Source organism: Anomaloglossus baeobatrachus, chromosome 6, assembly GCF_048569485.1.
Source record: "Anomaloglossus baeobatrachus isolate aAnoBae1 chromosome 6, aAnoBae1.hap1, whole genome shotgun sequence".
Classification (NCBI taxonomy): domain Eukaryota; kingdom Metazoa; phylum Chordata; class Amphibia; order Anura; family Aromobatidae; genus Anomaloglossus; species Anomaloglossus baeobatrachus.
Window position 1 is genome coordinate 466,565,867 of NC_134358.1, and position 26,130 is coordinate 466,591,996.

The 26,130-nt window shown below is 46.6% G+C and overlaps 1 protein-coding gene across 2 annotated transcripts in view; it reads right to left on the bottom strand.

The window, feature by feature from the left end:
* Positions 1–20,256, bottom strand: part of OXNAD1 (oxidoreductase NAD binding domain containing 1) — a 105,364-nt gene extending 85,108 nt beyond the window's left edge. The window contains exons 1-4 of one of the 2 annotated variants that reach the window (XM_075316672.1): positions 20,151–20,256; positions 10,287–10,362; positions 913–1,064; positions 540–606 (exon numbers count right to left, since the gene is read on the bottom strand). In XM_075316672.1, the coding sequence (XP_075172787.1) occupies positions 540–606; positions 913–1,034 (189 nt within the window). In that variant the 5' untranslated portion in view covers positions 1,035–1,064; positions 10,287–10,362; positions 20,151–20,256. The remainder of the gene's footprint in view (positions 1–539; positions 607–912; positions 1,065–10,286; positions 10,363–20,150) is intronic. The other variant, XM_075316673.1, reaches the window with a different exon arrangement.
* Positions 20,257–26,130: the final 5,874 nt, after the last annotated feature.

A 26,130-nucleotide genomic window follows, 5' to 3' on the forward strand; every position in this document is an offset into this window, starting at 1 on the left:
GGACGGAAGAAAGAAAGGACGGAAGAAAGAAAGGACGGAAGAAAGAAAGGACGGAAGAAAGAAAGGACGGAAGAAAGAAAGGACGGAAGAAAGAAAGGACGGAAGAAAGAAAGGACGGAAGAAAGAAAGGACGGAAGAAAGAAAGGACGGAAGAAAGAAAGGACGGAAGAAAGAAAGGACGGAAGAAAGAAAGGACGGAAGAAAGAAAGGACGGAAGAAAGAAAGGACGGAAGAAAGAAAGGACGGAAGAAAGAAAGGACGGAAGGAAGGACGGAAGGAAGGACGGAAGGAAGGACGGAAGAAAGGACGGAAGGAAGGAAGGACGGAAGGAAGGACAGAAGAAAGGACGGAAGAAAGGACGGAAGAAAGGACGGAAGGAAGGAAGGAAGGAAGGGCCATATGGCATGTTTTTGGTTTTTTACATGGAGCTTTTCCTAGCATATAAACTAAACATGATGTGAACAGCTCCTAATTTTTCCATAACACACGGCATAGCTAGTTATGAACGATCAGACAACGTCTTCATTACGGTGACTTACCTCTTGCCTGAAGGTGTTCGCGGTTCTCTCTAAATGATCCGTTTTTCTTTGTGATGTCATTTTCCGTCTACGTCAAATAAATCCAAAATCTAGGGTTAGAATATTCATGGTGCTGCTCAATCCACTAATAGAGGCTAATGGCATGGCACAATTTTCCCTTCTGAGTTTGTGATCAGTGCATGTGACAGATGAGCCGCAGTAATGACAGCGCTGGATAACCCGGGGTGAAGCTACTTACAACCGCCCTCTGCTCTACAACAACAAAGATCTAGTGTTGGAGAGTTTGATGAGCAACTCTTTCCGAAAACAACAGAACTGCCCTCACATCACTTTTTAAACAATATTTAATAGTGCCTGCAGACACATCACCCACCTATTCAGGGTACGAGCGCACAAAGCTGGGGCCCTCGACAGTAATGAGGCCGAATGACTAGTGAAAATTCCAGTCGTCCCTCTGAGCACTTGACAGGAAGCAGAAACAGCAGCAAGAGCCATGGCTGCGGCCGAACGCCCGGACACTTATACCTGTCACACAAGAGAATTACACCGTCATCAGAAAGCACATTAACAGAAAACTGATACACAGAGCTGCAATCCTCTGCTGAGCTGCAGGTAAAGGGCAACCTACTGGAGTCAGGTTATTGTAATACATTTATATTTTTCTGTCTTTTACGCCACTAGACACAAATGAAAATAATAATAAAATCTAGCAGTTTTCACACTGGCGGCGACATCACACCCAGGACGCAATTATAAAACCTGCAGCCAATCACAGCACAGCTCATCATTTGAACGCAAATACAAAACATTTTGTGCTGATTGCTCTCTATGGGAATCAAGGTTAGTTATTCCTTTTAGGCAATTTCAGAAATATACCCCAATATACTAATGTGTCTTGTTCTACGTGGGTCACTTGTCAGACACAAGATGGAGAGAATCATCTCATCATTAGAGGGGGGAAGGGGGGGGGTTTGAGTTAAAGGGAACGTCTCAAATTCTTAAGGGAATCTGCAGCAGGATTTTAACCCCTGAACTATTTATATGTGCATGCAGCTCTTTCAAGGACAAGGCAATAAATTTACATGGTCAGTCTGTTGCTCCATTACTGAGAAATTAGAGTTTTAATTGATATACAAATGAGGCTGAAGAGCTATTGTAGGTCTGAAGCCTGCGTCACTCCATCTCTATTCCACACAATTTGCTATCTCTTGCTTGATGGCAGCTCCTTTGCCAAGAGTCACACACCATAGAGGCTGTCAGTCAAGCAGGAGGAACACTGGGCAGGAAATAAACCTGGAGTGACAGAGGCTTCAGAATTTTAAATATGTTAATCACCAGGAGCACACCGCCCCCTCAACAACCAGGAACAGTTAGGCAGGGGAAGTGGATGCAATCCTTGAGACAGAGGATTAAAACATCCATTTAAAGAGGTAAATCCATATTGACATTGTCAGCCATAGTCTGTTGAAAATTAATATATGCCATGTGGATGGCCGCTGATGGAGGATCATGCGGATGGCCGCTGATGGAGGATCATGCGGATGGCCGCTGATGGAGGATCATGCGGATGGCCGCTGATGGAGGATCATGCGGATGGCCGCTGATGGAGGATCATGCGGATGGCCGCTGATGGAGGATCATGCGGATGGCCGCTGATGGAGGATCATGCGGATGGCCGCTGATGAAGGATCATGTGACTGAACACATCACATAGCATTTTCCATTCAAATACACTGCACCCACTATGACTTAGTGCAGGCCCTCTGTGTTTGGCTGGAAAAGGCTCTATGATGTGCTCAGTCACAAGCGCCTCCATCAGCAGCCACATCATGGCCGCGAGGTGTGGACAACGCAATAGGCTTGAAAGCATTATTTTGTGAGGCCTATAATAATCTAGGAGATTTCTCTGTCAATTCATTAATATTCAGTTCTGCTGCCAAAAAGAGCAAGTCTGTCCGTATCTGTTTTGCCAACCTGCTCCCTGATTTTATCAGGATAACTGAACCAAAGATCATGGGCACACTTCATTTTCTGACAGCTATAGGACTAGCCTGTTTTTGAGACTGTTTCTGTTCTCCCCCAACCGATATACTCTCAAAACACTCTCAACATATTGTCCTTAAAGGGATTATCCTGTATTCTGACTTTAGGATTGCACCGCTTCCCAGCCGTTGACTTCCCGATTGCGGGGAGGAGGGGGGACAGTTGCTCTTGATTACTTGACAGTTTGGGCTAGCGATATTGTGTCACGCTGGCCCAAACTGTGCATCCTGATGCCATGTGGCAGCTTTGCCTCTGCTGCATCAATGGCACACAGTAGGACTGAAGCTGTTGAATCACTAGAGCGCACTGTCAGTTCAAAAAGTGGTGTGATTATCCCAGATTATAACTTCTTGTGGCAGCACGTGGCAACTAAAAGATGTGCCATATTCACTAACAGGCGCATGCCAGTTAATGACCTTGGTGCATATAGTTTTCAATTTAAAGACTGATTTATTAATGTGGCACACAGATGTCTAGAAATATGGCTCATCAGTACATGTATTTAATGCCAATTATGATGGTCTCAGGTTAGAGAAAAAAATAACTTGATACTTATTGCAACTGAATTAAAGTTACCAAAATCATAAAAAGTGTCTTTGTTTAAGGCAGATTTCAGACATCCGTGTTTCACTGTCAGAGTATGGGATGCGATGCACGGACTGGCCGCAGGTCTCCTGATCCTCATAGATATACATGAGACTCTTGGGTTTGGGCGAGGAAACCTGCATCCAGTCCGTGCATTGTAGTCTGTATTTGGACCATTACAAATAGAAGTGTGAAAGTAGCCTTAGGCCCTGTGCGCACTGGAAAACGGAATTTTCTTAAGAAAATTCCGCAGGGTCTGAAAGATTACCGCACCCGAAAACCGCATGCGGTTTGCCGCGGTTTTACTGTGGTATTGCCACGGTTTTGACGCATGCGGGTTGGTACATGTGCTTTAATGCATTCAATGCAATAAAGCACATTGAAAGAAAGAAAAAAAAAATGATTTCCTTCTGACATAGATAGATAGATAAATAGACAGATAGAAGAATAGATAGAAGAATAGATAGAAGAATAGACAGAGGGATAGATAGAGTCCCTGTGAGCACACGCTGCATTTCTCCCGAGCGGTAATGTGAGTTCACATTACCGGCTGTGGGAAATGCCCTGTAATTACCTCTCTGCAGTCTGTCTCGCTGCGAGCCTGCATTCAGTGCAGTGTTAGTCACGGCTGGATGCAAGCATCGCAGGACGTGGATTACAATCGGAGCTTTGTTTTGGGAGGGGTTAATAAAATGGTGAACCAGGGGCTTTTTGTGTTTTATTTAAAATAAAGGATTTTTCGGTGTGTGTGCTTATTCAATTTACTTACGGGTTGATCATGTCAGCTGTCACATAGACGCTGCCATGATCAAGCCTGGACTTAAATGGCAGCGATCCGCTGTCATTTAACTCATTATTACCAGGATAGCCACCGCATCACGGCATCTGGAAGAGCCGGGGACACTCCGGTACTGCCGCATAATGCATGCGACAGTCCCGGGGCAGCTGCGGGCTGATATTCTTGGCTGCGGGAGGAGGGGGGCATTAACCCTGTCCCTCGCTCTCCCCAGCCTGAGAATACCGGGCCGCCGCTGTGTGCTTACCTTGGCTGGACGGTAAAAATACAGCGGAGCCCACGTGTTTTTTTTTCAATACGTCCGTTTGCTTTCTATGTGTATTCTATGTGTATTATATATGCCTGTGTGTGTGTGTTCTATGTCTGTGTCTGATGTGTGTGTGTTTACTCTGCTCCGCTTCCTCTTCCTGTCATAATGACATCACTTCCCTGCAAGCCGCAGGCAGCGATGTACATTACCGCAGGTAAACCGCGAAATACTGCAGGGAATAACGCAGGAAAATGCAATGAACCGCACAGAATTTGCTGCCTGCATTATTCCCTGTGGGATTTCACGATTACATTGCAGTCAATGGAGTGAAATGCCGCAGCGACTTGCGGAAAAGAAGTGACATGCAATTGTTTTTGCTGCGGGAATCCCGCAGCAAAACATGCAGCTGTCAAATTCCGCATAGTGCGCACAGGATTTTTTTTTTCCATAGGTTTTGCTGGTGATTCACTGCAGAGATGCTATGAACATTTTCTGCAGCAAAACCGCAGGAAAACCGGCAAGTGCGCACAGGGCCTTAAGGCTGCTTTACACACAGCAACATCGCTAGCGATGTCGCTCGTGAAAGCACACACCCCCGTTGTTTGTGCGTCACAGGCAAATCGCTGCCCGTGGCGCACAATATCACTAGGCCCCGTCACACGTACTTACCTTCCTAGCGACGTCACTGTGGCCGGCGAACAGCCTCTTTTCTAAGGGGCGGTTCGTGCTGCGTCACAGTGACGTCACACGGCAGACGTCCAATAGAAGCAGAGGGGCGGAGAGCAGCCGCATGAAAGACACGCCCACCTTGCTCCCGGAGGACGCAGGTACGGTGTTGTTAGTCGTTCCTGAGGTGTCACACATAGCGATGTGTGCTGCCTCAGGAATGACGAACAACCTGCATCCACAACGACCAATGAGATTTTGAAAATGAACGACGTGTCAATGATCAGATGAGTATTTTTGATTGTTAACACTCGCTCGTAGGTGTTACACGCAACGACGTCGCTAACGAGGCCGGATGTGCGTCACGAATTCCGTGACCCCCGACTACATCTCATTAGCGATGTCATTGCGTGTAAATTGGCCTTTAGGTTTTAACAATTTGAAAAATAGGAAAGTCTAAGTATAAAGCCTTTAGTACAAGTGGGGTTTTTTTGCCGGGCAAAATAATGCTGTTAAATAACGCATAACAAATCAATTGTGAAAAAAAAAAAAAACCCACCAAACATGCAATGCAAACACAATATGCTTACTAATGTGTGATGATCTCAGGCAGAGCCTGGTTCAAAGACCACCAAAGAGAGAACACCCCTCAGACAATAAGACACATACGGCACGATTCATTGTCTGCAAATTTTCTTGAGTCACTTTTCTTTTGTCTCACGGTATTTCCTTACATTTTTGGGCCAAACTCATCAAAAAGGAGCATGTGCGTCATGAATTTTGTGCAAAATCAGAAGTGCTCTGTCTTTACCCTGTTTTGCAATTTTGTAGCACAAAAAAAACCAAAACAAAATCGCACGTCCTGCAAAAATTGATTGAGCACTACTATGCTCAGTACGTGTAACTAGCAGTTGGATGTTCAGATGGGTGCGACTCATGAACCAGAGTATAATAGAAGTCAATGGGAAACTTGAGCATGTTCCACTCGAGTTCCCCATTGACTTCCATTATACTTTCCTTCCAAGAACCATAACTTTGTAATTTTTTCTGCCGACAAAGCCTTATGACGGCTTGTTTTTTTGGGATAGGTTGAACTTTTGAATGACACCATCCATTTTTATCATGTAATGTACTGGAAAGTGGGGAAAAAAAAATTCCAAATGTGGTGAAATAATGAAAAAAAGCTAAATTCTACATTTTTTCTTCTTAGTGTTCATTATACAGTAAAACGACCTGGAAATATGATTCCCCAGGTCATTATGATTGTGGGAATAGCAGACATGTATAGTTTGTTTGTTTTTATTTATGTGGTAACAAAAACATTCGAAGAGTTGTATATAAAAAAATACATTTACTGTGTCATCATTTTCTGTAATGTTTTCAATTTTCGGGTGATGGACTTGTATGGGGGCTTGTTTTCTGCGCCCTGAGCTGACACTTTTATTGATACCATTTGGGGTAAATATGTTGCCAAGATTGACTCTTGCTGCATTTTTTGGGCTCTGGCAAAAAACCCTAAAGATTTCAAATGTTTTTATTCTCCTTTTTACAATATTTTCTAATCAGCTTAAAGGCTATATCCAGGACTAAAAAAAAGGGCCTAAGCACAAACAGGCAGGTAATTGCTATCTGCCTGTTATGCCCGGCGTCGTTCTTCCCCAGAACAGAGCAGTCACATTTCGTTCATGCTAGCGATACACAGCGGAGGCTTCTTTTCCGCTCTGCTCTGCAGATGGGGCAGGACGGCCAACGTCATGCTGATTGACAGCCAGCTACCTGCTGCCTAACTGGGGGAGCCGGCTGTCAATCAGTGTGGTATCAGCAGTCCTGCCCCGTCTACAGAGCAGAGCGAATGAGAAACCGCCACTTTACAGACGCAATATCAGCGGAAGAAGCTGAATCGCTGGCAGGAGCTGTCTGTGGCAGTGAAGAACGGCACCAGACCCAGCAGGCAGGTAGGTAGCAACTATCTGCTTGTTAGTGCTCTGCTTAAGCACTTTTTTTTTAAGTTCCAGATATAGCCTTTAACTGCATTTATATTTGATAGATAGGACATTTACGAACGTAACAATACCTCATTATTTTAATGTATTGGCTTAGTCCATAGTCACTTTTAGTCAGTGCCTGATAAAAGGCTGCCCGTTGTTTGGGCAGCATGCATCAACTTTTAGGTTCTCTTTAACAAGCTACCACTGGTGAAAAGTCCTCCCTTAAGGTTATGAATATATTTTAAACCTAGAACAGAAAAAGGCTTAGATTATTGTATATGACTGGGTCTAGTACAGAGGGTGCCGGTCCTGTTCTACCAATCTGACGTGATAAACAATCACTTCTATAGGCAATGTCATCTAGCTTTTCTTGACTCTCTTTGAGACCTAGATATGCAGTAAAAAGTGGGTTCTGGCCTGTGTTTCTGCAGCACTAGATGAGTTTGCCATTCTTGGAAGGCGAGGTGACAAGTCCTGACAGCGGCAGTGACAGTCTTACTTTGACCGAAACCAAGTTCAACACAATGGGGCTGAACTGCAGTTCTCAGCAGCAGACACTACACAGTGTACAGAGCCGTGCTGTTCAGCCACATTCACATCTATTGGACACAAAGGAGCAAAAGGAGCAAACGCTTGTTGGTTCACTGATTGCAGCTTTTTTGCGTCCTATAAACAAACAGCACATCTTGCTTATACAAAGATAAGCAAATTGTAAAGGGACCAAGCAATCGCACTAACGATCCTTCATACCCATACAGTTTGCATCATATAATGTAACAGGGTCTTTAAGGCTATGTGCACACGCTGCGTTTTTTTGACGCTGCGTTTTTGTGCGTTTTTGGCCGCTAAAAACGCACAGAAACGCACCTGCGTCGAAAAAACGCGGCAAAAAACGCACGCGTTTTGCCGCGATTTGGTGCGTTGTTTTGCTGCGTTTTTGCTCACTGCGTCCTTATGCGTTTTTTATCAGTGAACAAAAAAAAAAAAGGTCTGATGTCATTTCCTTCAATGTGTTCTTCATTCTCCACTAGTATATGCAGAAGAGCAGACAGCTGCAGAACTACAAGGCTCAGCATCCTCGATCCAATAGTGTATGCAGGAGAGCAGACAGCAGCTGTCGAACTACAAGGCTCAGCATCCTCCTTCCAGGACTGTATGCAGGATTTCTTTGCCCCCCCCCCCCAAAAAAAAAAAATGACGTGGGCTTCGCCATATTTTTGTATGCTAGCCGGGTACAGCAGGCAGGTACGGGCTGCCCCCAACCCCCAGCTGCCTATTTGTACCCGGCTGGGAACCAAAAATATAGGGAAGCCCTTTTTTTTAAATTATTTCATGAATTTCATGAAATAATTTAAAAAAAAATGACGTGGGCTTCGCCCCATTTTTGAGTCCAGCCGGGTACAACTAGGCAGCTGGGGATTGGAATCCACAGTGCAGGGTGCCCATGCTTTCTGGGCACCCCCGCTGTGAATTGCAGTCCCGCAGCCACCCCAGAAAATGGCGCTTTCATAGAAGCGCCATCTTCTGGCACTGTATCCAACTCTTCCGGCTGCCCTGGTGACGGGTGGCTCGCCGGGTAATAATGGGGTTAGGGCTAGCTGTATATTATCAGCTAGCCCTAAGCCCGAAATTCATGGTGTCACGCCAATATTAGACATGGCCACCATGAATTTCTAGTAAAGATAAAAAAAAAACACAACACACAGAAAAATATTTTTATTAGAAATAAAACACAACACAATTAGTGACTCCATCTTTATTGAAATAAACCCCCCTCCGCAGTAATCCTGGGTCAGGGTCCCGCGCCGTCCAATCCGGATCCAATATCATCTGATCGGTTTGCTGGAAGGCAAAGCGATCAGATGATGTGTCAGGATCAAGTGCCTGAATCCCATCACACATCAGCTGATTGCATAAACGCCGATTATACAATCAGCTGATGCATCGGTGCAAAAAAAAAAAAAAATAATAATACTCACTTATGTGCTGATTACCGATTACCGGCAGCTCCTGCAGCGATGGGGCGGGAGTCTGATCCCGTCCGATCGCTGCAGCAGCTGCCGGTAGGATGAAGTCTCCTGACGCATCCGCTGATACCGGCCGGGCGTCCGCGTCACCGCGATACTCGATCAGCTGATGCGTCAGGTGACTGCATCAGGTGATCCATCGCCAGGTCCTGTAAGCAAGGTCCTGCATCCATCGGAGCTTTCCCGGCCGTCTGCACACAGCCGGAGCGGGGGTGGTGATACCGTGAGAGGAGATGGGAGCGGGCATGGCACCGGGAGGCTGCACACAGGTGAGTATAACTTTTTTTTTTTTTTTCTACTGTTAACTTTTGTTTTCGCAGCCGCTTCCACCTCCTGCCTGTACATGGCGCCGCACGGCAGCATACATGCACAGGACGGGAGGTGGAAGCGGTGGTGACGGTACCGGGAGGATTCACGCTGTATATACTGACAGAAGGAATCCTCTTCCTGTACACGTCACTTTACTACCCACCTCCTGCGTTTATAGCTGCGTTTTTGGTCTTAGAAACGCACCAAAACGCAGCTATTTGCGTTTCTCATTGCGTCTTTCAACATCCCATTGCACTCAATGGATGAAAAGCGCAGTGAAAAACGCGGGAATAATTGACATGCTGCGTTTTTGTGGTCACCACAAAAACGCAGCTGAAAAAAAAACGCTGTGTGGGGACAGCAAAAATGAAAACTCATAGACTTTGCTGGGGAAGCAAAGTCATGCAGTTTTGAGGCCAAAAACGCACCCGAAAAACGCGCAAAAACGCCGAGAAAAACGCACCGTGTGCACATAGCCTAAAGGCACACTGACTGACATATATTGTAAATAGGCTGTCAGACAGAAAATGCTTGGGGTAAAATTGATGCTGTCAGTCACTTAGGATGGTTCTTCTATAATTTCCTGGATATTTCTTCATCAGACAAACACAAAGCCACTGGTTACAGAGGTAAAGTGATAATTATGGGTCATAGAAATGTTATACACTTTTCCCTTATACACTCTGTACCAATTACTGACAATTTTCAATATCTCTGCTTGCTTTCAATCAATAGGAAATATTAGTTGCGGACACTAAAGTGCAGAACTAAATACAGTTAGTAAGTAATGAAGCTGCGTCCATCACATGGTCAGGACAGAGTTTCTCCTATGAAAATAAAAAAAATATAAGAACAGGACAGCAAGCAGAGATCTTTAAAAAAACATCTAGAACTGATGAGGGTATATACCGTAGAATTTGGTAACACGCCGACTGTACTTGTGTTAAGATGGTCACCACTCCTATATAATAATCTGGTGCAGAACAAAGTGAATGGTAAACAGAAGTGAGGGATGAGTAACCGTATAATGGAGAATGTTACTTATCCAGGATATCCCATCCAAGCAAAAATACACAAACAAACCTTCCGCCCAGGACCGGGGATCACAGATTAATCATGTTCACACAACACTGCCGGATGTTACTCCCTTTTTTGATACCTGAAATTGAAAGAAGATCAATTTGATTTTACAAAAATGCATTATTTGGAAATACAAAAAAAAAATAAAAAAATACAAAATTGGAAACACACTACATTAAAACAGCAGTACAGACACATTGGGCAGACACTGCAGATATTCTGTCTTGATTCACAAGTAAATAATAGACGGCATATGAGAACAGTGCATTACATTTTAGCATGAGCTGTGGATAAATGTGCGTAGCAGACATTTTAAAGCCACAGCATGTCCACTTATACAAAAAGATATTGCTCTATGCAATACAGCTTGATACTATAAAAAATAATGGCGGAGAAGACCCTGGTGGACCTATCTAGGCTGCACAAGATCGATCTTCCTACAGAGCGTTCATCCAGCAAGTCGCCATGACTTGAGACCGAGCTGAAGGCTGTAAAAGGGAACCAATCACCAGGATTTTCATATATAACCTAAAGCCAGTGCTGTACTGGCACTATCAGGCTGATTCTTTACATACCTTTAGTGGTCAGCTCGGATGTTTAGGTTTTGAAACACAAGAAAGTAAAGTTTATAAAATTAGTTGCTTGTTGAGTGACAGCAGCTGAGGATCAGATAATATCGGGGGTGGGGAATTCATACTTATCCCCTCCCCCTGTTAGAATTAGCATAAGTATTATATAATCAACCTAGCAGGACCTGTGGTGAGGTCATACCCATGTGACCAGGTATACAGCTTTGTTGGCTGAGGCCCCGCCCCTTCTGGTCACATGGGTATGACCTCACACAGGTCCTGCTAGGTCGATTGTATAATACTTATGCTAATTCTAACAGGGGGAGGGGATAACTCTGCATACCCCCCCTGATATTATCTGATCCTCAGCTGCTGTCACTTAACACAAGTAGGGTAGGACCCTGCTTCACCAACTAGGTGCTCTGGAGAAAAATATTCGTAGATAGGAGAGAACTCCGGCACTCTTTATAGCCCCAGTAAGAGACTCAAACGTATATAATGACCAAAATGATTATTTATTTAAAGGCAAAAAAAGTCCATAAAAAACGTTTCGACCTAATTCGGTCTTCTTCTGAGAGGACTTATACTATGTACAGTTGGAGATGCAGGATAAAATTACGATCCTCCTGTGTAAGATCCTCCTATGTGGATCCACTGTATCAAAATAGACCTGTTGTGTCGAAGAAACTCGATGAGGGTTTTATTAAGTTCGGACATCTTAATGACCTCAAAGAGAAATGACCTCACCCAGTCTTTATGTCAATCAGCTATTCGGAACAGTATCATTATAGATATAGAGATCAAATGTCTATAAGCTCATTCATGGATGTATATTCGGAATGCCGTCCTATAAATAGATAATACTGGATGCCTGAGGTGAGGTCGGTTTAGACACAAATTAGACAAAGAGAGGAAATCCCTCACGGTTATATCGCGAGGTAGACGTATGTGTGTAGGGAAACGCTCCGTGGGACTTCACTCTATAATGATACTGTTCCGAATAGCTGATTGACATAAAGACTGGGTGAGGTCATTTCCCCTTGAGGTCATTAAGACGTCCGAACTTAATAAAACCCTCATCGAGTTTCTTCGACACAACAGGTCTATTTTGATACAGTGGATCCACATAGGAGGATCTTACACAGGAGGATCGTAATTTTATCCTGCATCTCCAACTGTACATAGGATAAGTCCTCTCAGAAGAAGACCGAATTAGGTCGAAACGTTTTTTATGGACTTTTTTTGCCTTTAAATAAATAATCATTTTGGTCATTATATACGTTTGAGTCTCTTACTGGGGCTATAAAGAGTGCCGGAGTTCTCTCCTAGCTGTCACTTAACAAGCTGTTAATTTTATAAACTTTACGTCCTTGGATTTCAAAACCTAAACATCTGCGCTGACCACTACAGGCATGTATAGAATCAGCCTGATAGGGCCAGTATAGCACTGGCTTTAGGTTATATATGTAAATCCTGGTGACTGGTGCGCTTTAAGTAATAATAATAATACATAAGGGTGAAATCTTTGGGTAATACATGTTATCTTTTTGATGCGCATGTGCTGATTTCTCCAGTGTAAACCTTGCCCATGTGAATACGCCCTTAGAGCTCATACATGTGACACTGCTGTGTACACTGACCATGTAAGGCAGCACAACGTCTCTACCAGACCTGTGGGCACTCAGTGTGACACTATATATGTGGGCAAAGCTAAGAATCCAACAATAAAAGGCTTTGTAGTAGATAGTACGGTATACTAACAATAGCAGTGGTTTTCACAAAACTGCAAGTTAAACCTTATCCATAGAACAGACGAGACTGTGCTGATTCCTGGGACCACCAATGTTCAAAAGAACAGGACTTGTCAATGGGACTGCTGGAAAAACCATTATACCCAGCTTTCTCCAGAAGTCCCATGGAAATTCCAGGGAGCGGAGATCGAGGATGTGAACCTCCTGTGCATTCAAGCTTAGGCTCTACAGAGCCCAGTTATTGTAGTTCCCAGAGCTCTGTTCCCAGGGTTATTGGGTGTCCCGGTGATCAGACCCCCAGAGATCAGTAAGTTATTAGCTATGCTATAGATAGTGAATAGCTTGCATTTTTTGGAAAAACACTTGAAAATTAAGCTCCTAATGACCACCAATATGCCTTTTTACTGACCTGAGATAAGAGAGTAGCATCCCCTGAAGGGTGAAAATGCAGAAGCGGTCAGTGTCAGATATACAATGTAGCTGACACCCTGCTGCATCAGCAACAATCAGTGCTGTCACCAATCAAGGCCATTTAAACCCCGAAGATGCTAAATCAACCTAAATTTACCACTACCTTAAAGTACAGTGTGTCACACACAAAAAAATCTCAATCACTGGGATATGTTGAAACATTCCAGAGTTATCACCCCATAAAGTGACACTGGTCAGAATTGAAAAATTTGGTGTGGTCACTACAGGGTTAACATGTCTGTAACTGCTTCACTACTCAGGTGCAAGGACTAAGCTCTTTGTGGCATTTCCCATGTGATCTCCAGGTCAATTATCACTGCGTCCAAGACAAAATCTGCTTGCATCGCTGTGGAGGATCGACCTCCATTCGCGTCTTGCTCTGTGTCATGATAGGCGGTGGGTACAGTCGGTTAAGAGGCCTCCTAAATGGAACGTCTCGCTGGACCTAGCCCTGGATGTGCGGTGGTATAATGTATGTTAGCCGGACCCCTCTGACTAGCAGGTCAGAGTTACATTAACTTAGGGGTACTTTACACACTGCAACATCACTACCGATATATCGTCGGGGTCACGTCGTTAGTGCCGCACATCCGGCGCAAGTAGCAACAGGGCCGGCGCCAGCACCCGGCAAACCCGGTCAAATGCCGGGGCCCTGAGCTGCCGGTGGGGCCCACTCGTGGTCGCAGGAGTGGCGCACCGCTACTCAGGAGGGCCAGGTGGCCGCGCTGTTACCGCCCCCCCTCACCCCGCCGAGGATCGCGCTTTCAATTGCATCGGCATCGCAGGTGCCGATACAATTGAGAGCAATGATGAGAGAGTGAGCGGCGCGCTCTTGCTCTTATCATTCTCCCCGCTGTGACTGTCGGCGTTCTGACAGCTCTGCAGAGGACCGCGGTGACGTCATCACTGCGCGCCTGCTGAGAGGTCAGAGCAAGCGACAGCAATGGACGACGCGCCGAGGAGACCGGATCAGCGGGGGAACGAGGAAAAGTGAGCCGCCCCTCTACTGACACTGGGCTCCCCTGACTCACAGGCCGGCCACTACAGAGCGGCACTAGTACACATAGGGGCCCGGCAGCCGCTCTGCAGAGCCGGCTGCCGGGCCCCTATGTGTAGTGCCGCTGTGTAGTGGCCGACAATGCGACCGTCAGGGGGCCGGCCTGTGAGTCAGGGGAGCCCAGTGTCAGTAGAGGGGCCCCTGACCTGGAGAGGCCACCAGGCGTGTCTGAGCTGCAGGAGTGCTCTGACCTGCACAGAAGACGGAATAAGCCATCCTGCAGGACCTGCGATGATGTCACGCCCATGTGACTGTGTGGGAGGAGACACAGGATGCCGGGCAGAAAGCAAGAGATGCTGAATCCTGACGGAGATTTGGACACATGACTGGTAATAAGAAAAGAGGGGACATGAGGGGAAAGGGGGCTGCAGGGTGAGGGACATATGAGGGCTGCAGACTGTGACAAAAAGATGTGAAGGGGTGCAGAGTGTTTGAGAGGGATAAGTTGGGGTACAGGCAGGGTGAGATATGTGGGCAGGGTGTGTGAGATATGGGGGTGCAGGCTGTATGGGGAGCAGGGTGTGTGAGATATGGGGGTGTAGTGTGTGTGATCTGGGGGGTGCAGGCTGTATGGGGAGCAGGGTGTGTGAGATATGGGGGTGTAGTGTGTGACATGGGGGTGCAGGCTGTATGGGGAGCAGGGTGTGTAAGATATGGGGGTGTAGTGTGTGATATGGGGGTGCAGGCTGTATGGGAAGCAGGGTGTGTGACATATGGGGGTGTAGTGTGTGTGATCTGGGGGGTGCAGGCTGTATGGGGAGCAGGGTGTGTGAGATATGGGGGTGTAGTGTGTGTGATATATGGGGGTGCAGGCTGTATGGGGAGCAGGGTGTGTGACATATGGGGGTGTAGTGTGTGTGATATGGGGGTGCAGGCTGTATGGGGAGAAGGGTGTGTGAGATATGGGGGCAGGGGAGTAACTACCGCGGTCGCAGGGGTCGGAAGGAGAAGAGAGGTACTTGTTTTTTTATTTTGCTGGCTGCATGACACATGGAGGTCTATGGGACTACATAATAAACATGAAGGACACTGTTACGGTTGCTGCGAGCACTGGAGACTATGTCCAGATTTCTTGCTACTGCACATGTGCGAGCGCTGGAGACTAAGTCCAGATTTCTTGCTACTGCACATGTGCGAGCGCTGGAGACTAAGTCCAGATTTCGTGCTACTGCACATGTGCGAGCGCTGGAGACTAAGTCCAGATTTCTTGCTACTGCACATGTGCGAGCGCCGGAGACTAAGTCCAATCTTGGAGCCATTGCACATGTGTGGGTGACATCATCGCTGACACGAGGTCACATGTCTCTGACACCTTCTATGCCGATTGGTCGCTGGTCATGTGCTTGTGACGTCTTGCTCGGTGATAGGCCAGCATGACGTCACTCCTGTCGTTCTGGCAGCGGATTGGCTCTGGTGTCCTCCATCTTGGATGAGGCACAGAGTCTATATAAGACCCTGACACACGCCGCATGGTGCTCAGTCCTCTTGGTTCATGCATATGAGTAGACGCTCTGTGCGCGTTCCTCTAGGCATTCCTCTGTCTATGCTAGGTGAGCGCTACCGGCAGGGTAGCGTTCTTATACCTTACAGCTTCGGCTGCTGTCCGTATCCTTACCTCTTAGGGGAGCGGACATAGGCAGGTGCCTGAGGCACATGGTCTGGCTGGGCCTTGTGATTCTACTCGTAGGTGGACGTTGCCGCTAGGGTAACGTTCCTTATACTGCGTCTGGCAGTTGTTCGTATCCTCGCACACTAGGGGAGCGAACAGAGGTAGGAGCTTTGTGCGGCTTACGCTGCTGTTCGTCTCTTTTGCACCACTAGAAGAGCGGACCTAGGCAGGTGCCATATCTAGTGGTTCGTGTCCTCGCACACTAGTGGAGCGAACGCAGGTAGGAGCTTTGTGCGGCTTACGCTGCTGTTCGTCTCTTTTGCACCACTAGAAGAGCGGACCTAGGTAGGTGCCATTTCGCACACATTGCCTTTGTCTCTGTGATTGTTAACAGAGATCATTCCACACACCCTCCAAGTAAGGGAGGAATTGCTTTACTTACTTATTATATCCTTCTGTGAGTTAACAGAGGTATTGCACTCTGCCATAGTCTGCAGCAAAGTCTTTGCACGGTGGACCCTGACTGTCTGATACTCCTTTCGGTTATTATCAGACAGCCCCCCGTAACAGACACCTTATACATGGAATATAGGGGTGCATTATACATGGAGGAGTATGGGGCTGCATAATACAATATGATGATTTATGGCGCTACATTATAATACATATAGGACTATGGGGCTACATTATAATATATGGAGGAATATGGAGGCTACCTTATACATGGACTATGGGTGTGCGTTATAAAACATGGAGGACCATGTGGTGCAGTATAATATATGGAGGACTATGTGGTGAATTATAATACATGGAGAACTTTGGGGAAATGCATTGTAATACATGGAGAACTATGGGGGTGCATTCTAATATATCAAGGGTTATGTGGAACCCTTTATATTATACGGAAGGCTATGTGGGGGCCATTACAGTATTTGGAGATCTATATACAAGGGGGGACAAAGATACAAGTATGGGATGGAAATGTTTTGTCCTGAGGGAAAAAGGTTCTTTCCCTCAGCACCCAGCTTTCCCATGCTCTGCTGTACATACCTCAGCACCCAGCTTTCCCATGCTGATATGGGAAAGCTGGGTGCTGAGGGAAAGATGTATAGCAGAGCATGGGGAAGCTGGGTGCTGAGGACAAGATGGATATCAGAACATGGGAAAGCAGGGTACTGATAGAGGGATTTCAGATCATGGGAAACCTGGGTGCTGAGGGTAAGAGCCAAGTGTCAGCGTCATTATCCTGTACCCCAAGTGTCGGTGTACGTGGAGGGGGGCCCCGGTCCAAATTTTGCACCAGGGCCCATCAAACTCTAGTTACGCCACTGAGTATTAATCACTGTATTCTACATGAGGGTGCCTACTGCTATCCTGCTCTGCACTGTGCTGTATACAGGCTGTGCTATGTTATATAGCACAGTGCAGAGCCAGATAGCAATAGGCACCCTCATGTAGCATACAGCTTGTATATAGCCTATATACAAGCTGTATGCTACATGAGGGTGCCTATTGCTATCTGGCTCTGCACTGTGCTATATACAGGCTGTGCTATATACAAGCTGTATGCTACATGAGGGTGCCTAATGCTATCTGGCTCTGCACTGTGCTGTCTGGGTCTGCACTGTACTATATAGGTCTGTGTACTACATGAGGATACCTGATGCTATCTGGCTCTGCACTGTGCTATATAGGTGCTGTGTACTATATGAGGGTGCCTAATGCTATCTGGCTCTGCACTGTGCTATATAGGTGCTCTGCACTACATGAGGGTGCTTAATGCTATCTGGCTCTGCACTGTGGTATATAGGGGCTATATACTACATGAGGGTGCCTAATGCTATCTGGCTCTGCACTGTGGTATTTAGGGGCTGTATACTACATGAGGGTGCCTAATGCTATATGTGTCTGCATTGTGCTATATGTGGGCTGTATACTACATGAAGGTGCCTAATGCTATCTAGGTCTGCATTGTGCTATATGGGGGCTGCTTAATGTTATATGGGGGCTGCATAGTGCATATGGGGGCTACATAATACTATATAGAGGACAATGGGGGCTTCATAACACAATATGGGGGCTGCAAACTACTATACACCCAGAGTTGTATGTCCCCTCCACCCAGGTGCTGTATACCCCCTCAGAGCTGTATGTCCCCCCCCACCCCAGAGCTGTATACCCCCAGAGCTGCATGTCACCCCCCACCTCACAGCTGTTTGTCCCCCCCAACTCAGTCACTGCCTTCCTCTAGAGCTGTATGCCCCCCATTGCTGTATACCCCTTTCCTCATTAATATATATTGCCCCAGTAATGTGTTTGTCCCCAGCCTCTCTTGTGATGTATATACAGCAGTGTTAGTGTGCTCTATGTGCGGCCATGTCTGTTAGACAAGCCGGGAGGTGAGGCTGTTGCCGGCTTCCCAATATTAGAAATATAATTATATATATATATATATACAGGATAAATATATAAAAATAATGTGTGTGTGTGTATGTATGATGTGTATCTGTGTATGTCAGTGTATATGACTGTGTCTAGATTTATGTCTATTTATGTGTTTTTGTGAATTTCTCTTAAAATAAGTATGCGTACGTATGCCTGTATGTGTATGTATCTGTGCATGTCTATGTGTGGATGGGGCCCACTGAGACTCTTTCGCCCAGGGCCCACAAAAACCTGGAGCCGGCCCTGGGTAGCAACATCGCAGCGTGTAACACTAATGAGCGACGATCAACGATCGCAAAATCGTTCCAAAACGGTGATCGTTGACACGTCGTTCATTTCCTTAAAGCCTTCTTTACACGCTGCAATGTGTCGGTGGGGTCACGTCGTAAGTGACGCACATCCGGCATCGTACGTTACATTGCAGTGTGTGACAGGTACGTGCGATTGAACGTTAAAACGTTCATCGCATACACATCGTACCTTTCTCTAGAATTGCACGTCAGATTGTTCATCGTACCCGGGGTAGCGCACATCGCAGTGTGTGACACCCCGAGAACGATGAACAGATCTTACCTGCGTCCTGCGGCTCCCGGCCCACAATGCGGAAGGAAGGAGGTGGGCGGGATGTTTACGTCCCGCTCAGCTCTGCCCCTCCGCTTCTATTGGCCGGCTGCCGCATGACGTCGATGTGACGCCGAACGTCCTTCCCACTCCAGGAAGTGGACGTTCGACACCCACATCGAGGTCGTATGGACGGGTAAGTACGTGACGGGGGTTAATAGTTTGTGCGGCACATTCAACAAATTGAACGTGCCACACATACGATGGGGGCGTTGCAAATCGCATACGATATTGTATGCGAAATCGCAACGTGTAAAGCAGGCTTAATATCGCTGCTGCCACCGGTACGATGTTGTTCGTCGTTCCTGCGGCATCACACATCGCTATGTGTGACACTGCGGGAGCGACGAACATCTCCTTACCTGCGTCCACCGGCAATGCGGAAGAAAGGAGGTGGGCGGGATGTTACGTCCCGCTCATCTCCGCCCCTCCACTTCTATTGGACGGCCGCTTGGTGACACCGCAGTGACGTCGCTATGACGCCGAACGCACCTCCCCCTTGAGGGAGGGTTTGTTCGGCGGTCACAGCGACGTCGCTGACCAGGTATGTGCGTGTGACGCTACCGTAGCGATAATGTTCGCTACGGCAGCGAGCACCAAATGTTGCACGAGCTACGGGGGCGGGAGCTATCGCGCTCGACATCGCTAGCAATCGCTAACCAGTGGTACAGCCATTTCTCCACAATGTCCCAGTATCTGTTTTTCAATATGACAAAACCAGAATACATGTGGCTCATGCTACTGTGAGCAGCCGGTTTGGTCTTCATGAGCGTCTTCAGACCCATCCGGGATGTCATTGGTTGTCAATGGCAAAGAGAGCTGCCAGCAGAGGATCTTGATTTACCCCAGTGCGTTCAGCAGCAGAACAATACTCAGACAACAATTAATGACCTCACTGACCGCAGCCAAGGCGGTAAGTGCTGCACATGGCGCTCATACTTGGGAATGATATGCAGATACTGAAAAAGAAAGGAAACAAATTATTCCCATGTCCATCCAGTGATTTCCATAGTTCTGTGACTTTTCCGTTTTGATGGGGCAATTACAATGTTGAGGAGTGTGTGTGGCTGTCAGTTCGGTCATTGGCCGCTGTGCCGCCTGTCACTGTACGCCGCGTGTAACGGTATACGTATCTAGCGGTGCCCGAGCTGGCGGCAGCCATGGTGCGGTGTGGGGATGTGTAAATTCACTGTACAGGTCACGTCACTATCATGGAGGCTGGACGTGGTTACATGTAGGGACTGTCTGTGCACGGCTCCTCAGTGTCAGCCACACAGGAGGATAATGGCGGCGGTAGGTCACATAGAGGTGCACACGCTCCTGTGGGACAGCAGCAGCCCTCACCTGCAGGAAGCGTCTGTCCAGCTGCCGGCTCCAGGGATCACGTGGATGGATGACATTGCTAACTTCCGGGTACATCACCAATGTGTACTGAGAGGACCTGCGGTGACGTCATCACCAGTGTACCAAGCGAGACCCTGTGGTGACGTCATCACACGTGGTTGGTCACATGTGTGGGAGGAGTCAGGGCAGGAGATTAGAGCCGGTGACTACGCTGTGTCCTGTCTGGGTGGCGGTGCAGGATTCCTCAGCTCGGTACCGGAGCCTCACCCGGCGGATTCTGTGTATATGGACTTGATACGGTGACTCCTGTGCACACTTCACACCATTCATTATACAGTAGAATAAAGCACGTTACAATGTTGTAACTTGTTGCGACTTTTCTCGTTTTTCCCGCTGTCCGGGCCAGCTCTGCCAATATTGTGAAAAGTGATCTGGACCTGGGACGGGCAACAAGTGCATCATACTTTACACACGTTCCTTTTCTCCCCTCTGGAGTGGCCCCAGCCCCCGTCTCCTGTCAGCCTGAGATCGCATGTGCTGGATTTATCTTTTAGATCGGATCCAGCAGCTCACAAAAAACGTTCTGCGAACACAACCAACTTTTTGGTACGTTTATAAATAATTGATTTTGCAGGATCCGTTTTTAGGGCTAGGTTCACATTTCCATTGCTTATGATCAGTCACAATCCGCCGCTCTGATAAACAATGCAATCCGTTTAGTGGATTCCGTTGTTCCCATAGACTTGTATGAGCGGCGGATTGCGACTGATGGCCTTGCGTTGCATCCGCCGAGCGACTGATCAGTCGTGGAACGACTGACCGTCGGGCAGCAGGAGCGCAGCATGTAACATTTTTTGAGCAGCGGAATCTTTTTGTTTTCACTGCGGATGCTCAGATCTTGTGTTTAATCATTCAAATCAATGTCTCTCTCTTTCTCGGCGGCCGAATGATCAGCTGATCGCCCGGTGGCCGGCTATTGTGAACGATCAGCTGATCACTCTCATAAAAGCCGGCTGTCTGGAGATCAGCTGATCGCTCTCATAAAAGCCGGCTGCCGGGAGATCAGCTGATCGCTCTCATAAAAGCCGGCTGTCTGGAGATCAGCTGATCGCTCTCATAAAAGCCAGCTGCCATGAGATCAGCTGATCGCTCTCATAAAAGCCGGCTGCCGGGAGATCAGCTGATCGCTCTCATAAAAGCCAGCTGCTGGGAGATCAGCTGATCACTCTCATAAAAGCCGGCTGCCAGGAGATCAGCTGATCACTCTCATAAAAGCCGGCTGCCAGGAGATCAGCTGATCGCTCTCATAAAAGCCGGCTGTCTGGAGATCAGCTGATCGCTCTCATAAAAGCCAGCTGCCGGGAGATCAGCTGATCGCTCTCATAAAAGCCGGCTGCCGGGAGATCAGCTGATCACTCTCATAAAAGCCGGCTGCCAGGAGATCAGCTGATCGCTCTCATAAAAGCCGGCTGCCGGGAGATCAGCTGATCGCTCTCATAAAAGCCAGCTGCCGGGAGATCAGCTGATCACTCTCATAAAAGCCGGCTGCCAGGAGATCAGCTGATCACTCTCATAAAAGCCGGCTGCCAGGAGATCAGCTGATCGCTCTCATAAAAGCCGGCTGCCGGGAGATCAGCTGATCGCTCTCATAAAAGCCAGCTGCCGGGAGATCAGCTGATCACTCTCATAAAAGCCGGCTGCCAGGAGATCAGCTGATCACTCTCATAAAAGCCGGCTGCCAGGAGATCAGCTGATCGCTCTCATAAAAGCCGGCTGTCTGGAGATCAGCTGATCGCTCTCATAAAAGCCAGCTGCCGGGAGATCAGCTGATCGCTCTCATAAATGCCGGCTGCCGGGAGATCAGCTGATCACTCTCATAAAAGCCGGCTGCCAGGAGATCAGCTGATCGCTCTCATAAAAGCCGGCTGCCGGGAGATCAGCTGATCGCTCTCATAAAAGCCGGCTGCCAGGAGATCAGCTGATCGCTCTCATAAAAGCCGGCTGCCGGGAGATCAGCTGATCGCTCTCATAAAAGCCGGCTGCCGGGAGATCAGCTGATCGCTCTCATAAAAGCCGGCTGCCAGGAGATCAGCTGATCGCTCTCATAAAAGCCGGCTGCCGGGAGATCAGCTGATCGCTCTCATAAAAGCCAGCTGCCGGGAGATCAGCTGATCGCTCTCAAAAGTCGGCCACCGGGCGATCAGCTGATCTCTCTCTCTCCTTTTTATACTGAAAGTATTTCACCAACGGAATCCGCTTTCTAATGACAATTCTTGTCACCCGTTGTACAACGCATCAGTCACAAGCGTCAAGCAATGCAGGTGCTGATGCAAAAAAAACGGAAATGTGAACATAGCCTAACATTGGAGTCTGGAAAACGGATCCGTGAACTGATTGCTGTTAATCTTCCAAACTGATCCAGTAAGAAACAAAACGGATCCGTTACAAATGAAAGAAAAACGGATGGCTAAATAGCAATCAGTTAACGGATCTGTTTTCCATAGACTTCCTTGTTAAAAAAAACAGATCCGGCAAAATCATTTTTTTCAAAATGAATAAAAATGTTTATTGTGTTTGCTACAAGTAAAATATATCTTTGTACCGTGTTAGCCAGTAGAGATAAAAAAAATTGTTTAAAAGAACACTGAGGACTCTCTGTTCTTTTAAACAATTTTTTTTATTGTGTTTGCAGAACTGTTTTTGTCAGCGGATTGCTGCTGGATCTGATTTAATAATTCAGCAATATGGGTATAGAAGATTTTTTTAATAAATAAATTACTCCTAAAACTTAGCTTTTACTGAAAGTAAAATAAAAGACCATTGGTCCCATAAAATCACACATTAAAAACACACATAGGAAGACACATGAGGATTGGTTCACAAAATTCAGGAAGAACCAATCTCATGTAAGGCACAAACATAAATACTAATCCCCAGAGGCCCCTATGCAGTATAGTCTGATGGTAGCACTCAAATATTTCCTAAAATGACTCCAAGGGTGATTTAAAGGATGATTACTAGACATGTTAACTTAGCCTTATCTGTGTTGGTCTCCTGCGATATGTGACCTGCCAGCAGCTCCAATGTTTCATGAAGTCAGAGGTCAAAACTCACTACAAGTCTATGAGAGCCTCGTTCTGGCCTCATTCTGGCTCTCATAATGATTCACTGAGCGCTTGTGACTTAGCTTCTGACTTCTGGCCAGTCAGACGTTACGGGCACAGGATGGCGCCGCAGGACCGGAGAAAAAGGATAATGCCGTCGAAGTGTGAATATAACGCCTTGGCTCCACTTGCGCATCACTTCCGATGCGAGAGCATCAGATGAGCTCTGCTGCAAGTGTGAGCCAAGTATCATGCAACTGTGTCTGATCAGATCACAGCCACGGAAAAACGGGAGAGAGCACTTTCTCCCTGTTCTTTGTGGCCCGTCTCGCCGTCTATCACACTGTACTCGGATGACATGCGAGTGCAGGCCAATGCTTCACACCCACCCATAGACATGTATGGCTGGATGTAAGCCAAGACTCACTGTCAAACACTGCATGCTGCGATTCTTTTCTCAGGCCGATATGGCATGATAAAAAAAGCAGATGGGCACTGCCTGACGGTATGTGCGCACGTTGCTTTTTACCTGCTTTTTACCTGCTTTTTTGCTGCTTTTTCTTCTGCGCTGTTTAATGCCAAAATGGATGTGTTCTTCTATTCAAGCAAAGTCTATGGGAATTTGGGTTTCTTGTTCACACTATGTTGTTCAAAATGCTGCCTTTTTGTGGCAGAACTTTGGTCAAAAACTCAGCTTTTCAAAGAAGCAACATGTCAATTGTTTTTGCCATTTGGGTTTTGCACTGCAAAGCTGAGTTTTTGACCAAAGTTCTGCCACAAAAAGGCAGCATTTTGAACAACAATAGTGTGAACAAGAAACCCAAATTCCCATAGACTTTGCTTGAATAGAAGAACACATCCATTTTGGCATTAAACAGCGCAGAAGAAAAAGCAGCAAAAAAGCAGGTAAAAAGCAGGTAAAAAGCAACGTGCGCACATACCCTTATAGTTTACACTGGTGAGAGTGCAATCCACTGTTTTATCAGATTGCACTCGTCTGTGTAAAACACAAGTGGAGCCGAGGCCTAAAACAGGGGGCAGGCGACTTAGAATTAAAATGCCACTCCATTGCTGAAAAAAAATGGCCAGTTTAAGGATAGAGCATTAATAAAAAAGTTCACTTTAGTGAAGTTGGCTCATCTTTAAGCATTCTCTTAATCAAAATTGAGGTGCAAAATGCAACTCTGCAAGGGATCCTGCCTGCTGATACATCTGCCCAATCTGTGGACACTATGTATCAGGCACTGGCTGTATGATCCCAGCCAGGTCTGTGTGACTCCCACCCGCTGCCTGGGAGTGGTCGGCCTCTGCCTACACCCACACATAGGCAGAGACCTGTCAGTCAGCGGGCAAAGAGAAGGTGCTGGGGAGAAGGTGCTAGTAGTCTACAGTACGACTCAGTCCCCAGCCGGCCACAGCATTTCAGAGTGAGACTTACCTGGCTGGGATCATACAGCCAGTGCCTGATACTTGTTTCCCACGCTCTCGGCAGCATGGATCCCTTTACTGAATCAGGACATTTGAGTTTACACAACGTATCGGTTTACTTTGTGCCTGAAATTTACACCAAAACTTTGCCACAATTTTGCCCTATGGTGTTGCACAGTACTCTGTGCCCCGTTATCGCTGATCAGAACCTTTTCGGGTTGGTCACTCTCGTTTCCTACACAGATCTAAAGGAACATCACTGGCAGATGGAATAAGATGCTCCATTTAATAAGTTTGGCGCAGTTTTAGACTGTCCGAAAGTCAATAGCATAGATCCCTGGACAGACTTTTTTTTTACATTTTATAACAAAAGTCTCTTGTACTACCATGTATACTATGTATCAGACTTCTGCAGTCCATGACACCACAATTATCAGCCATGGTTACTAAGGTGCCACCAAAAGGGACAGGACTTGTATCACGCAGACATGACAGAAAGTATGAGGGGTTTCTTAAATCTGACTTTTTTTTTTTTAACCTGGGGAGTTAAAATCTTCTCTAAGCACATGGTTAGTGGGGATAGGATCAGATTAGGTGCTATGGGATGACCTGGCGGTTGATTTAATTACTTATGTACTTTCTGTTGTAAGTAAAATACTGGAATTACTGGATGAGAATTGATCAGTAAACTCCTTAGTTTGCTGTCAATGGCCCCTTCTGCTTGGTAGTGTTCCATAATAGTGGTAATCTCTCCAGGTATATTTTTGGGATGGTGTAAAGGTGTTTGTCACCTAACTGGGTGTATATTTTTTTCATGTTATAGGATTTGTCCAGGACAATGATAGCCCCTCCATTATCAGATGGTTTTGATAAGGAAGATTCCACAGTTTCGGGAAATCTCCTTCCAGCGAGTCTGCAGAATGTCAAATCCAAAGCTATGCAAATCCAAAAAGGTCCGTGGAGCCTCTGTTAAGAGTCTCGACACAGAAAATAGCCAGATATCCCTCCGGGAAGGACCTAGCCAAGTAGTGCCTCTTTTTAGGAGACCACCATAACTACCATATTAAGTGGCCCTTTTAGTCAATATCCAGCTCTTAACGAGTTTAACCCCTTCACCCCCGGCCACTAAAACACCCTAATGACCGGGCCATTTTTTGCAATTCTGACCAGTGTCACTTTGACAGGTTATAACTCTGGAACGCTTCAACGGATCCTGGCGATTCTGAGATTGTTTTTTCGTGACATATTGTACTTCATGTCAGTGGTAAATTTAGGCCGATATTTTTTGCGTTTATTTGTGAAAATTTAGGAAATTTGGCGAAAATTTTGAAAATTTCGCAAATTTCAAACTTTGAAAATTTATGCCCATAAATCTGAGAGATATGTCACACAAAATAGTTACTAAATAACATTTCCCACTTGTCTACTTTACATCAGCGCAATTTTCG